This window comes from Prinia subflava, chromosome 4 (assembly GCF_021018805.1).
Source record: "Prinia subflava isolate CZ2003 ecotype Zambia chromosome 4, Cam_Psub_1.2, whole genome shotgun sequence".
Classification (NCBI taxonomy): domain Eukaryota; kingdom Metazoa; phylum Chordata; class Aves; order Passeriformes; family Cisticolidae; genus Prinia; species Prinia subflava.
Window position 1 is genome coordinate 4,818,793 of NC_086250.1, and position 14,440 is coordinate 4,833,232.

The 14,440-nt window shown below is 39.4% G+C and overlaps 1 protein-coding gene across 1 annotated transcript; it reads left to right on the forward strand.

Annotated features, from left to right (window-relative positions):
* Window positions 1–11,148: 11,148 nt before the first annotated feature.
* IAPP (islet amyloid polypeptide) lies at window positions 11,149–14,137 on the forward strand. Its single transcript, XM_063394823.1, has 3 exons — window positions 11,149–11,228; window positions 11,368–11,502; window positions 13,948–14,137. Exons 1-3 carry the CDS (start codon window positions 11,149–11,151, stop codon window positions 14,135–14,137), a joined length of 405 nt encoding a protein of 134 aa, XP_063250893.1.
* Window positions 14,138–14,440: the final 303 nt, after the last annotated feature.

A 14,440-nucleotide genomic window follows, 5' to 3' on the forward strand; every position in this document is an offset into this window, starting at 1 on the left:
GGAATTGTTTATGCCTTATCTAAATAGTGCTTTTGTCTGAAGCCCACCAGCAATACCAAAACATAACAGCAGTGCCCTATTTCTGTCCTTTTCTAGGAGCTGGCAAAGGGATTATTTTCTTTACTGCAGCAGTCCCTGCATTTCACTATCACACCCAGGGAACATCATCTGGCTAATTGCAGGTTTTCTCTTCTGGTGCTACAAGACACCAGACAGCAACCTGTTACCATTTGACCTGGGGAATCAGACACATCACACCGCTCCTCATGCAATTACAGGAGACAAACCAGCATTGTTGGCCTTTAATTATTCATTCCTTCCCTCAGAGCATAAATTATGATCCAGAAAAAAAAAGCATTTCAATTGATTTTTTACTGGGAAGATTATTAAGATTATTAATTGAATAACAAAATAGACAGAATTATTATTTCCAGCTCTATTTCTGAAATTACTTTCTCCAGCTTTGTATTTTTTGGTCACACTTCATCAAATATTACAGAAGCCAACATAGAATAACAGCCTAAATTACCAGAAAGACACAGGTGCATAACTCACTCAGCTCAGGTACAGTCACACCACACTTTAAGTCCAGATTAGAATTTAAATTACCATTTCTGTGCCTAAAGATGACATAAATGTGCTCCCACTCCCTTCTCCCATCTATTGCTCTCCATTGTACATTCCTCTTGTGTACCTTGTTTACACTCTTGGGCTCTTCAGACTCATCTGCAAATCTCTTTAGCTCATTAAACAGGCCAAAATATAGCTATATTAAAATACAGTTATATTAAAATACAGTTATATTAAAATAGTGATGCAAAATTTTGCCCTCAGGTTGTTACTGATCTACCAGCTGTCATGTAAACACCTGAATCCCACTCATAAATCTGCAATGTTCACTGGAATTTCAGGGAAGAGGGCAGTAAAATTCCTCCCTCCACTTCTGCACTGAGTTGGTGGCAGATTTATGTGCCACAAGTGCCTCTTCCAGTCATCCCCACTGTCTGAATAAATCCCCACGGGATTTAGCCAGAAATCCAGAGGAGCCATCAGAGGACGCCCCCTTTGCAGAGGGCACAAAGATTCCTCCCAGGGTGGGCAGCTCAAAGCAGCTGTGGGACACACAGCATCCCATGGAACCTGGCCTGAGCAGGGCTTAAAACCAAGCTTTTGGCTTAAAACCAAGCTTTTGGCTTAAAACCAAAGCAGAGCCTTCCTGTGTGGACCAACACTGGCAGCAGCAGGCAGGCGAGCACTGAGACATCCCTTTGGAGCCATTTCTCCCACACAAACCCAGCAACACACTTTATAGATTTAAATCACATTTCACCCTAGTTAAATAATAAAAAGGAAAAAAAAAAGCACCCAAATATCTAGATTTAAAGCTTGCAGTGTTTTGCAAGTTGCCTTGCCCAAGTCCCAAGAGGACGTGCTGCTTTCAGTGTAAAATTCATCTTCCATTTAGCTCAGCTTAGTCATACAGATAAACTGCCACATCTTTATTTTGTTTACAGGGTTAAAAATCACAAAACATAACGATTCAGAAAGCAATTATGGTGTAAGGATTAACTAATTTATTTTTCTGGTTGCAAAAAGCTTTTTGAAGTCTTTTTTTAGTAGGAACAGTTCAAACTGTTACTCAAATGCAATTACACTAATGTTAGACTGAGACAACGGAAAATATTCTCAGGGCAAAACAATCAGGTACTTACAGTTTTGAGAAGGTTTCTGGAAGAAACCACTGATATGGCACACTTGAACTTTGAGTTTAAATCTATATTGTTGAAAATTAACCAAGTATGGGGCCAAACTTGTGTTCCTGCCAAATTGTTTCTGCTGTGCATTTTAACATGATCAGATGTGACAGACGTGGACTGAGTTCCTAGAAGGAAAATTAAGCCCATCTCTTTCTCTTCCCTGTTAAAAAAATCTGTGCCAGATCTTTGAGCATGAAGTGCTGACACTCCTGTCCACTGAAGACATTCAGAGAGCACCCAAAAAAGAGAAAGGAACTTTAGGGGTGCAGGTAAATGTGTAAATTTACAGGCTGGGTGGAGTTCTAGGAAAGGGTGACACAGGGTCAGAAGGGAAGAGGGAAGGAGGTTATGTTACTGATTACTGATGTTACAAAATCAGAAGTAATCTGACCAAGCATAAATGGTTCTAGTTCACATGACAGGAAGAAATAATTTGACTTTAATTAAGTCCATTAGACATCACATCTGAAAATCAGCAGGTACACCTTCAAGTCTTCAGAAATGACCATAGAAACCCCACAACAAAGACACTTTCACAACATTTTCACTCCTTTCACCTGCTTGTAGGGGTTCCAGCATCTGCATAAATGAAAAAAAAAAAAAAAAAAACACGAAAAAAACCAACCCTGCTCAAGATATTTTGGGAACCTACATTTTCAAAAGAAGAAGAAGAAGGATGCAAAATAAATAAAGATATAATAATTTAACTGACTATCCATTAATCAAAAATGCATTCATATAAGCAGTGTTTATACCAAACTAAGGTAATCAAGAGGAGCCACAAGGTCTCATTGTAGTTACCAGTGAAGAGACTCAGAGGTGAGACCTTGATCTACTCAAACCAGGTAGAAAAGCATCCATCTGCACTTAATAAAAAAGTAGGGTGATGTTTACCCCTGTATGTGCAGAAACACAGGCACAAAACTTTCTGCCCATTTTGAGCCTGAATTCAGATTTACTTTGACCATCCAGTAAGATTTCCTTTCACCTCAACAGAGTTCATGTCAGCTACAGAGTAAATAAAAATTCAGATCCATCTTCTGTCCTCAACTCTGCTAGAGACTCTACTCACCCCTTTCAACTCACAATTGCCTCAATTTTTTCCTGTGTAACACAAAAATAATAAACAGACTTTTCCAGAAAGCATTCAGACTTATACCTTGGAGATAATAGGGGCAAAACGTTATTCCTGGTTTCGTAACTAGTTATTTATTTAAAGCAGTGATACTGCCATAACAGTTTCTACCTCAAGAATGCAGTTTAGCACATTGATTTGCGCTTGTGTGGATTTGGGGGCTTTGCTTTTGTTTTGGCAAAGCATATTCATGTCTTCTAGCCTTGATAGAATTTATGAAATTTATGAAGACATAAAATTCTTTATTCTCCATAAAATTTGCTGCAGGTCTGGAAGACACTCTGTTGTACAAACTTCTGTTTTCAAATGTTAGAAAACATAAATGTCTCAATTGCCAAAACAGCTCTTTAGAATGCTGAAAAGCTAATTAAATACTTTTGGGCAGTACTTCCTAATTAAAGTGCAAAGGGATTTGTTGTGTGATCAGGTCGTCAGCTTTCCACTAACGAGGCAAATTGTCTCAGGAACATACTTTGAGAAAAGTTAAAGGAACAAATGTACTGCAGGTTGACTGGCAGTTCAAAGCTTCAAAGTCTCTCTGGAGCCTTTTCCTCTGAAAAAATGACATTACCTGTGATTCATCAATCAGTGGTTTATGTAACCTGATAGCGTCTCACTTTCGCTATCCATCAAGTCCACAAGGTTTTTGGTGTGTGATAATATGCTTTGTGTGCAGAGATATCATCAGGCTACATAGTCAGAGGTGATACTCCTGGCATTTTCTTTACTCAGCTCAGTCCTAAAAGGCCTGAAATATCTGAGTGGAAAATCCAGGATGTTTTGGGAATTGGGAATTTGGGCACACAGCTAGGCATTCACCTGTGAGCATGCTACAAACATCTCATTTTTAAAACATGGGAAATTTTCATAGGATCCCTTGAAATAGGTACTCTCCCTCAGAAAGGCTGAAATTGCATGAAGTATATATCCTCTTTTGGCAGTGAAAAATAAAGTATTGACTTCAAATAACAGTGTAGCTTTAAAGAGTTTCTAATAAAAAATACCTCACCTCTATGGTGACAACTGCTATGGTTCTTTTTTAACTTCTACAAATTGTTATGAGTGTTATAAAGGGCAGCAGGATAACATATGACTTAAAGCAGTGGGCTGTGGTGATCCATAACACCATGAAGATTATGCCTGCTTACAAAAACATCCAAAAAAATAGATTAAGCAGATCAAATAGATTAAAACTACCACCTCGTTTACATGAAGTGGTATGAAATGTTCTGTTAACATGAAATTATATATGACATTGTCAACATTGCTGATTTTTAAACACAATACCACTAAGCATGAACACAATTCCAATAGACATGTGGGAATGTGAGCTCTCAAAAATGAAAAGAGCCCTTTGCAGCCCATGGGAGCTCTGTGAAAACTAACAAAATCAAGCCCACAGTCACTAGAATCATGGTCACTAGCCAGAAATGTGGAAATGCATAGGAACCCTGCAAGAACCAAGAAAAATAATAATAATAAAATAGACTACCAATGCAGACAGTTATTTATGCAACAGAAAATACTCCAAAATGAAAAGCAGAATTCAAGATACCCATTCTAAATATACAGTAGGTATTCAACACCTACAGATTTTGAAGATACTTGTCCTGAAGCCTGTGCCTCTCTGCTGCTCTGCACAAGGCTCTTTTCTGAATCAAATACTTTCACAAGGTGACTTTTCAACTTTTTCCCATTGAAATTTTATCATTCACTGGCACAATATATGTTAATATGAAATTATTTCAATATGTTAATGACTGAAAGGTTCCAGAACCTCATTTTCCCCCCTTGCAATAATGCCCTGCTTTCAGTTTTCCACAGGGTGTTTGGCTCAATAACTATTTATTGTAAAAAACACCACATTTTTTGGACTAGCCATGCCACTTATAGCTCCTAAATTATTAGTGAGAGTTCACATTTAAGTACTGACTTTTTCACTCTGTTCCTGAATTCTGTTATCAAGGACGAGCTCAGCCAAAAGTGGATTTGCTGCTAAATGGAAGCAAACAGCAATATTTGGTGTAAAGGACACTACCAAAACAGACCAAAAATCCCCTAAATGTCGTCAAGATGCACATGCTGAACTTCTAATGAATTTTTAATGACTTCTTGTAGTAGAAAGAGAGCTTCATGTACTTATTCATGTTCCTTGTGCTTATCAAAGTGTTTTCTCATCTCCAGCTAGAGTGAAAAGGTCAGGTCTTGCACTCACACATACAATTTATCAAGCATACTGTAAATTCAGCCCCAGTGCACTTCTTTTTGAAGAAGTTGTTTTGCAGCTACGTGTGATGACACACCACAAATAAAGTTAGTTAATGTTTCATGGTATTGTCAACGTAAATTCTCCTACGTAAGCTCACAGACTGCGTCTACCCTCAGTGAAAAATTATTAAGAACATGACTGATTCTCAGTGCAGCACAAGCCTCCTTTTTAAACAGCAGGGAAAATGCCACTATTAATAGCAGAGCTGTCAAGACAGCATCATCTAAAAGACTCAGAGTGTTTCAAGACAAAGCCAGATTGTCATTCTATTGCAGCAGTTCGCAGAGGGAAAAAAAAATCTGATTTTTTAAAAAATGGGATAGTTTAAGAGAAAACTTAGTTAAAACTTATGCACTGCATCAGCTATGAAGGGCTGACAGGAATCTGTGTAGAATTGAAAATCAGCAGTGTATCCAAGAGGTGACAGGGTGGTTCACTGCATCTTCCACAGGTGTCTGTGCTCTTTATATAAGATGCTGGGGTGGGGAAAAAAGGGTGGAGAGTTCTCACAGTCACACTCACTAAATCAGAACAGCCCTCCCATACATGCTTAATTCCTCTCTTTTTTCCCCAGCAGGAGCATTTAGGGAGACTTCATTCTGTCATTAATTGCTACAGAAAGTGAATGAAGAGATTTAGCATAGCAGGAAGCAATGGATGACTTAATTTACCAGGAAGAAAGAACAGTATTTCTATTCCATATTCATATTTACATTAGGACTGTTTAGAGCCCTTGGTAAGCAAAAGGGAGTCCTGCTTTTGCTTTTAACTTCTGGAAACAGGTTGCAGGAGAGACAGGGGAAAAGAAAATCAAAAAGTTAAACCTTCTGTCGTATTCAAAGGTAAATTGTTGGATGCAATTAAAACTCTATAAACTGTAAGTAAGAATGGGAGTAGGAACTACAACTCACCAACCACTGGGCTCTCAGTTTTGGCTCTTTTGATCAAAAAATGGAGTTTATTTCTCCTTCTTGAGGGATTCCCAGCTATAGGCACTGATTCAGCTCAAACTGCTGAGCTCATTCTCAGAGCAATCATTAGCCACAGTCCTGTCAGGCTACATCATTGTTCTGTCAGTGGCTGAGCTGAGTAACCAAGTACATCATAAAACTTGGTTTAAAATACTGTTGCCTACCCAAATTACTTCTTTTCATTTGCTCATCAATCCCATGGATGGATACAGTTTATTTCTGAATCATCTTTTTTTCCACTGCTGGGGGAAATTATTAACGTTCCACCTCTTACCTCTCAGCTGCTTCTTACATATTTCTTCCTCAGGTATAACATCAGTTTTGGGATCAACAGGAACAGCTTTTTATATTTTTATCAGCACTGAAATGGCCCACATGCAAAAGGGGCAACAAAGAAAGCTGTGTTAGCAAAAGCAGCTTTGATAAAACACTGTTTGAGCAAAGCAATTACACAGAGCTTAAGTGCTAACAGTAGAAAATTACAACTCCACACACACCAGAAAGTCCAAATATTGTGGTAACAACACAGCACCAAGCAAGAAACACTGGGAAGAAAGCATTATAGCCAAAATTTTCAGACTTTGCCATCCAAATGTAAAAATTTAGGGAACAATCAAGGTTCCTAATCATTGTCTAGACTGATTTTATGCTCCCTCTGATGTTCCACATAGTTTTTAGTTGCTGCAATAGAGTCCTGATAGCTAGGTTCATCAATGTCAATCTAGAATATTTTAGGACATATGAAATGACAGCAGAAAACCTGAGTTACTCTTCTAATTTCAGATTTGGCCACATAGGGTACTTGGACTTTTTCAGATGTGCTGATACTATCAATGAAATCTCATTTTTGTGTTTTACTTTTGGTTTGCAGCTTAATTTAAAAGGAACAAAGGGCTGCTAAAATTGCTACAAACACAGAAGAATTGCATTAAACACAAAACAGTCTCATTAAACACAAAACAGTTGAATTAAACATGCTCAACTCAGGTAGCAGCTACAAGCTGTGACACATGCACCATTCTGTCATTACTGGGAATGTTTACATTGATGAATGTAAATGCTGCTGCTCTCCTGATTGCTGGTTTATTCAAAAAACTGAAATAAGCCCAGTGCAAGTTAATGACTAAACCTTCCCTTTTTTCCGTTCTGACACAACAGGCCAACTAATCCACGAGTTATTCACACACTTCTAGTTGCTGGTAACTGAGCAACAGCGTAATTTTCTGGAGACATCTGCCTCAGCCAGCTGCACAGCAGCTGGGGAAGTGCCTGCACCAGGTAATGTGGCCCTGACACTCACAAATGGGAGAGACACATCCATTTCCAAGAGTCCTAATGAGTCTTATTAACGTCATTAAGCAAATGTAGAACTCAGATGTTGAAAAGTAGCCATTAGAAGGGGAACCTGCTGCCCAGAAGGCGCCAAGAATAGCCTAAGAAAAAGGTAAATGTGAGGAAGAGAGGAGACAGCCTTTACTCTCAGGCACTGAGCACGTGAGAGAGTTGAAGCACTCCATGGAATTAAGTTAATTTGCATTTAGACACCCACAGTGCAAACATCTGCACCTGAGCAAGTCACCCCAGGCTGCTTTTGCAGGGAAAGAGGAGAAACAGGCACAGGTCGTCTCAGCTGGTTTAGACTTTGAACAGGCACTAGGATGGTCTCTATTCATCCCACATTTGTGATACAAAAGCCACTCCCCAGGCCATGAAGGCAGCAGACCCTGGGGACAAGGCTGGTTCCTGCTCCTCTGCTGCCAGTGCAGAGCATGGCCAGCATTTTCCAGTTCCACACGTGGTGTGGGCAGCTTCCAGAAGGAATCCAGCAATTGGGAAAACATTCTGGATTGTTTTTAAACCTCAGCTCTGGTGTCACCTGACCCTCTTATAGGCACAATTCTTTAGCCAAATCTTTGCATGAAGACTTAAACACCAGTATAAATATCTAAAACTACCATGTAACTACTCAGGATAGAATTGATCACAGATTTCTTTAATGAGAACATTTGCTTTTCTTTTTCCTTCACCTGATAACAGTTGTCATGCACAGGAATAAAGGGTTTTCTCCAAGATCAAGGTTAAGAAACTTTGTCAGTGGTAAAAATAGTGTTCCAACCACCACTGAAGGGCACGAGCTGCAAAGTATTTCATGCCAGCATCTTGAAATTTGAGTTACGAATTATTCTGCTGTCAAAGAGATTCCACAATTTAATATTCCATTCCTGTTTGTGTAGGAAAACACTACTCCTGCTTAAGAGAGCTTGCAACAGGAGCTGCAAAACCTCAATTTTGTTAACTTTACATGTGACTAATTGCTGGATAGACTTCTTTCTGACCCTGCCAAGATGCTGTGCAGCCCGGGAGGCTGGCAGTGCTCCTGGGACATCATGAGCCTGATTTCATTTCTACAATGCACACAAGAAGAAACCTTTCTCTTCTTCTCTCAAAGCATTCGTGGCTCCCCCCCAGTCTACTTGCAGGACATCTGCAATTAGAATTTGGGATCGATATTTCTTTGAAAATTGGTATTTCATTTTATTTCTCTCAACCCATAGCTTGATTCAAGTTTGATACAGAAAATCACTCACTCAGATGCCTTAAAACAGAAGAGATTCTGAGTATTAAGTTCAGTCTTTTAAAATCTTAAGCACAAACTGATCTATCCATTGCTTTTCAGGATTTGAAACAATATCTCTCACATGGGCTAAGCATAAAGCCCACTGCTGAGTGTCAGTGGCACAGGGATCTCTTTCCACCCAGGAAAAAGCACCCCAAGGCATTTTCAAGTTCAATATCCAAGCAGTGAAGATTGGCTGATTTCAATCCCCAGCCAAAGTATCTGTATAATTATTTTTCAGCACAATACTATCTCTGTAAAATGGGTTTAATCATGCCCTCATTTCAGAGGAGTAAAATTGCCACAATGAAAGTAACACCAGAATGTTATTTCATCACAGTCAAATCCTACAGTGAGTCTTTGGAGAGATAAAGTTGTTTCAGATGTTGCACAGAACTTACTGTCATGGTGAAGATAAAATTCTGTACTTACTTCTCTTGCACTGGGACTGTCCATCCAGAGAGGGAATAACAGGAACCTGGTGAAAAGAAATACATGATCATATTAAAAACAGAGAGAAAAATATCCAGCAGTAGCACCCCTTTAAAAAAAAAAAAAAAAAATAACCACAACACACACAAAAAAACCCCAGAGTAGCATCTACAACAATCAACAAAACACGTTGTCACTTTCTAGAGTCTCATTTGCAGGCAGTTGTAATCAAGTTAAGAAGCCACTATCCCAGCTAAATATCCCTTCTGTATTCACCTCGAGTAGCAGGGATGCCTGAAGGGAGCCAACGCTGGAACTCGAGCCATTGCAATGGGAATCTGGTACTACAGACCAAATCAACAAAGAAGGGGGTTTCCACTTAAGACTTGGCACTGGGGCAGTTCTGAGCTAACTCCTGCTCTTGGGCATAGAAAAGATGCACATGGTAACTTCTTATCACAGGGAACTTGTGCTCTGCTTTTGTGCCAGAACCTTGACCTTTATAAATAATTAAAAGACCTGCTTTCCAAAGGAAGTGGGGTACCTTGCAGAAACTAAGGAGACAAGGAGGGGAAAAAGATTATTTGCCCAATTTCCACTGAAATCAGAGGTAAATGGTTCTAATCTGTATCCTTGGAAATCTGCAGTTTGGTATTTCACTGGATTTAGTCTATTAAAAGCTGTATATTTTTCCCTAAACCATACTCAATGCATACTAGAGAAATAAATTTGCACAGGTAGTTTTATTCTGACACTTCCTGGATTTTTAATCCTAGTCTTTGCCTTCTGAAATGTATTAATTGACTCCATTTTCACACATGACAAATCCACCTGTGTTAGTAAAATACGACAGTGACAGAATTTTCATTCACGTTTAGACTTGACTGAAAAATGTACATGATTTCTACCGTGCCACCCTGAATGAGAACTCTATCTGTCAATTTGAATAACTTCCACTCTTTTCTTATTCGTCATACAGCTTTCATCCCTTCAGACACCTTTTCTTTCTGATTTATATTCCACAGCAAACCTCCACAACCTTAACTTTTCCATCTTTACCGAGATGTGTTTTCTTGTATTTCAATTACCAGTGGCCTGGTGTTTCACCTGCCCTGGCTTTCCTTGGAACTTTTGTTACCTTATTTAGCCCCCGAAAACACCCACGGGGAATATTACCTCAGCAGCTGATCAGAGCTGCAAAAATTGAGGCTGCATTTCTGATGTGCAGGGTGCTGCTGCAGCCCCTTCACGGCTCAGGGTGAATATTTACCCATGTGCTAGAGCAACCATGACCCACCTCCCTCTGCTCCTCTCCGGGGCACTTTCTGTCTGGGGAGATTGGAATTAACAACAATCTCTGCTCTGCTGCCTGATGTCAGAGCTGAGAAAGGTGTCAAGGATATATAAGAGCCGTAGTGCTTGCCAGAAAGGAAGAGGGAAAAGGATACTCCGGAGCTGGATGCAAGGGTGGGATTGTTGCGTGCACGCTTCTTGCTAACCAAGAGGGCTGCTGGCTTCTCCAGTGAGAGCTGTGACCACAAAAAGGTAAATATTTCCCTTTTTTCTTACTTTGCCTGCAGTGCAACAGATGTGCTTCAGAAAAGCACAATATCCCCTATTATTAATCAAGAGCATTTTTCAGGAAAAGGCTGAGACAACTTTAAAGCAAACTGCACTAGGGACCAGAATTTGAGACTGGGATGTGTCAGGAAAGGCAAACCAGAGATAAGGGGTAGGATTGAAACTCCTGGATGGAAAATGAGCATTTACTGCTGAGAGCTCTATTTCTGAAACTGAATTGTGTCACTGAACTTGAGGGGATCATTTTTCTCACTCTAGCCTGTGGAAAAGACCAGCTGCTCTGGATTTAGGACAGAATGGGCATCAGTGATGGGATATGCTGAAGAGCCTTTGGGTTAGCCTTCAGTTTTGAATCATTGTTCTTTTCAGAAAGTTTGGAAGGAAAGATGTGCAACCTAAAGCTGTCAGTTTTCTTCATTGCACTTTCTGTCACTCTGAGCTGTTTGGAAGCTACACCTATTGAGAGGTGAGTAACAAATGATCATGTTTCTTTCTTTTTAGGGTAAAAAGGTGCTCAGATTATTGCATGAGTTGCTTTTGCTTTCATGTCTCAAATAATACAAAAATAGAGTTATTCAAGCTCTCTATTTTATTGTTGTTCAAAGATTATTGTCTGTGGCTGATGATCTATCTGATGGCCCCTCCAAGAGACAAGGATGGATGTTGCCTGTAATGTCACAGAGCACACTTTCAGGACTCAGTGAGGAAATGCCAGAACAACCAGCAGCAAAGACAAAAAGGTATCGATTCTCCTTGTTCCTTCCAGCCATAGCAGACTGAATCACAAAGCAAACTTTGCTCCAGTGATATCCTGCCACTTGAGAGACTTCACTTCTGCTGGTTTTTCTCAAAAAATAGATTAAAATATCCTCCTACTAAACAGCTTTCTTGTAAGCATAAAGATCAGCTTTTGTGTAACATAAAGATCAAAGCATTCAGGGTAGAAAGTGAAATCCAGGGACAAAGTTGCAAATCATTTAATCATTTTACAATTACAACATTTTCATAAATTACAAAGGCTGCAAATTCTACATTACCTTGAGAAGAAAGGGGTATTTTGCACGTGCCTTCCTTTTTAAAAAACTTGTCAGGTTTCCAAGCCTGAAGGGGAAAAAACCAGAAAACCGTTCCTTAATAATACTACTGCTCTGCTAAATGGAATTATTTTATAGTATAAATGCTTTCAGTAATTAAGCAAACTTTTAAAACACAGAATTAAATATTAATTTAATCACAAGAAGAAGGAAAAGAAGAAATTGGTTCTGATAGAATTTCACTTGTCTGAAATACATTCTCATTTATAAATTCATAAATTCAATTTCAGGCAACATTTTAACGAGTGAAAAACACTTCAAGATTTTTTTTGCAATTTGTACTAAAAGATAAGCAGCACTGAACTGTTCTATTTTTCACAGAATGATCAGTGTTGGAAGAGACCTTCAAGCTCACCTAATTTTGTCAGGCTTTTGAGTGAATTTCTTTCAATGTCAATTCTGTTACAGATTAATTCAGTAAATACATATATATAGTTGCCCGTTCCTCTCTCTTTGAATATCTATTTTAAAAATGCTATTATATGACAATTTTTGTACCTTTCAAAGTATTTTTATAACAAAGTTCCCACCTTTTTACAGCTATCACTTAAAAAAAAAATACAACCCCCCAAAAATAACTAATATTCTAACACAGGGCATCACCTTTCTGAGTGTGGTGTGCCCTGTCTGCTTTTCTGGCTCCTAGAACCATGTCTCCACAAACAAAGCAGGATCTCTGTGAGAACCAGTTGCTGTCTGAACCTCCTGTGTTAAGGACTGGATTAAAACCAGCAGAAATACCCATCAAAGTCAATGAGAGGTTATATAAAGCCCTAGCCAACAATTTTCTTTCAATGCAATTACACATTTAAAATATTAATTGCTTAAATATTGCTGCATATCTACCAGTGAGGAACCATTAAAACACAGATATTAAAATACAGACATTAATGAGGAGCCAGTAAAATACAGACATTTCTTTCACAGCTGCTATTCCACTTCGATTCCTAGATCAATACAAATGATTTCAAAAGGTTATATGATGTTTTAGATGATGGATTTAATAATCAGTAAGCAAAGGAAAATATTGGTAACTGCTGAGAGCTTGAAACTGGGCTAATTTTGCTCTTCACAGTAAATTTTAGCCACAAACTGGTGTCTAACTCGTGCTATATCAGCATGAAGAAGTCCAAGAAAATAAGAAATAACTCAGTAGGCAATCTCAGCAAGCAAGTATTTCTGTCTGAAGGAACAACACAGCAGTCTAAGAAACCAATTTTAAAACCCAAGCTCTCTCAAGCTAAATATTTAATTGTGATTTACAAAAACCTCCTCATGCTACGTAAGTTTTACATGGAGTTCTGTAAATGGTCTGTTGGTTCAGATCATAAAATGGGGTTTTTTTAGATATGGATTCTTCCTTGGACACTCTTTAAAGTATCATTCAGCAAAGGATCCTCTCTCACCACAACGAAATTTCAAGTTGGTGGTGTTTAAAAAAAAGATGTGGCAGCTTTTCAGTAGAGGAAACCTGTGTTTAGTCAGAGCTAACTGGTAGAGAGACAGAGCTAAAGACCATCCTAAGTGCTGCTGAATCTGGCACCTCTCATGGTTTGTGGTGCAGATGGGAGAAAGAGTCTGGGGGATTAACCCACTTGGTGTGGACTGGAATATTACCACTCACTTCAGTGAGAGCAGGATGTGATTCTGTGGGAACACAAGAACTAAATACGTGTTAGTGATCATCATCCTGTTAGTAATCCTCATGATATCAGCAAGAGCTCTAAATAGATTTAGAAGTTCTGCTGAAAGTTAAACATTTAGTCATTGTTTTCACTTAGTGTCTTACCTATACTATCATTACAGCTTTTTTAGGTGTCATAAACTGCTGTGCAGGATATCAATAAAAACGACATATGACTGTTCAGGTCTCTGCATTTGAATAACCCCCCTCATTAACACTGATAATAGCACCCAGCACAAGGAATTTTTTTCAGGCACAAAGTAGGCGGTGGGAAGATTCTAACGCTCCTGTATTTGTGCACGCATTAAAAGAACTCCCACGTTAGCAGGGGCTCAGATGACTGTGAGAAGGGGCATCATTGCTCATCGTTTGGCTTAACCCTGGCTCCCTTTGTCCCACCTTGGCAGCCACCAGCTGGAGAAGAGGAAATGCAACACGGCCACGTGCGTGACGCAGCGCTTGGCCGACTTCCTGGTGCGCTCCAGCGGCAGCATGGGCGCCGTCTACCCACCCACCAACGTGGGCTCCAACACCTACGGAAAGAGGGACACAGAGGGGCTGCTGAGCAGAGAACCCCCAAGCCACGCACAGCCTTAGGGTGTTGGGATGGCTGCTGGCACCAGGAGTTTGATTTTTAATGTGTCGACAACCCCTCGGTGGTTTATTACTTGTACAGTCTTAGCAGTGCCTTGTTTTCCCTGTGCGTGTGTGTGGGTGTGTGATTTATGTTCATCACTCCACTGTGCATGGACAGTGACATGCACAGGCTCCCCTTTCAACTCCATTAAGAGCTCCAGAAACCTGCTTGTCAAATCTGTAAAAATCCATCGCGATAATAAATGGAAAAGTAATTGCAACAAGGTTTTTTTAATCATTATTATTGTTATTAAAAGGATGAAA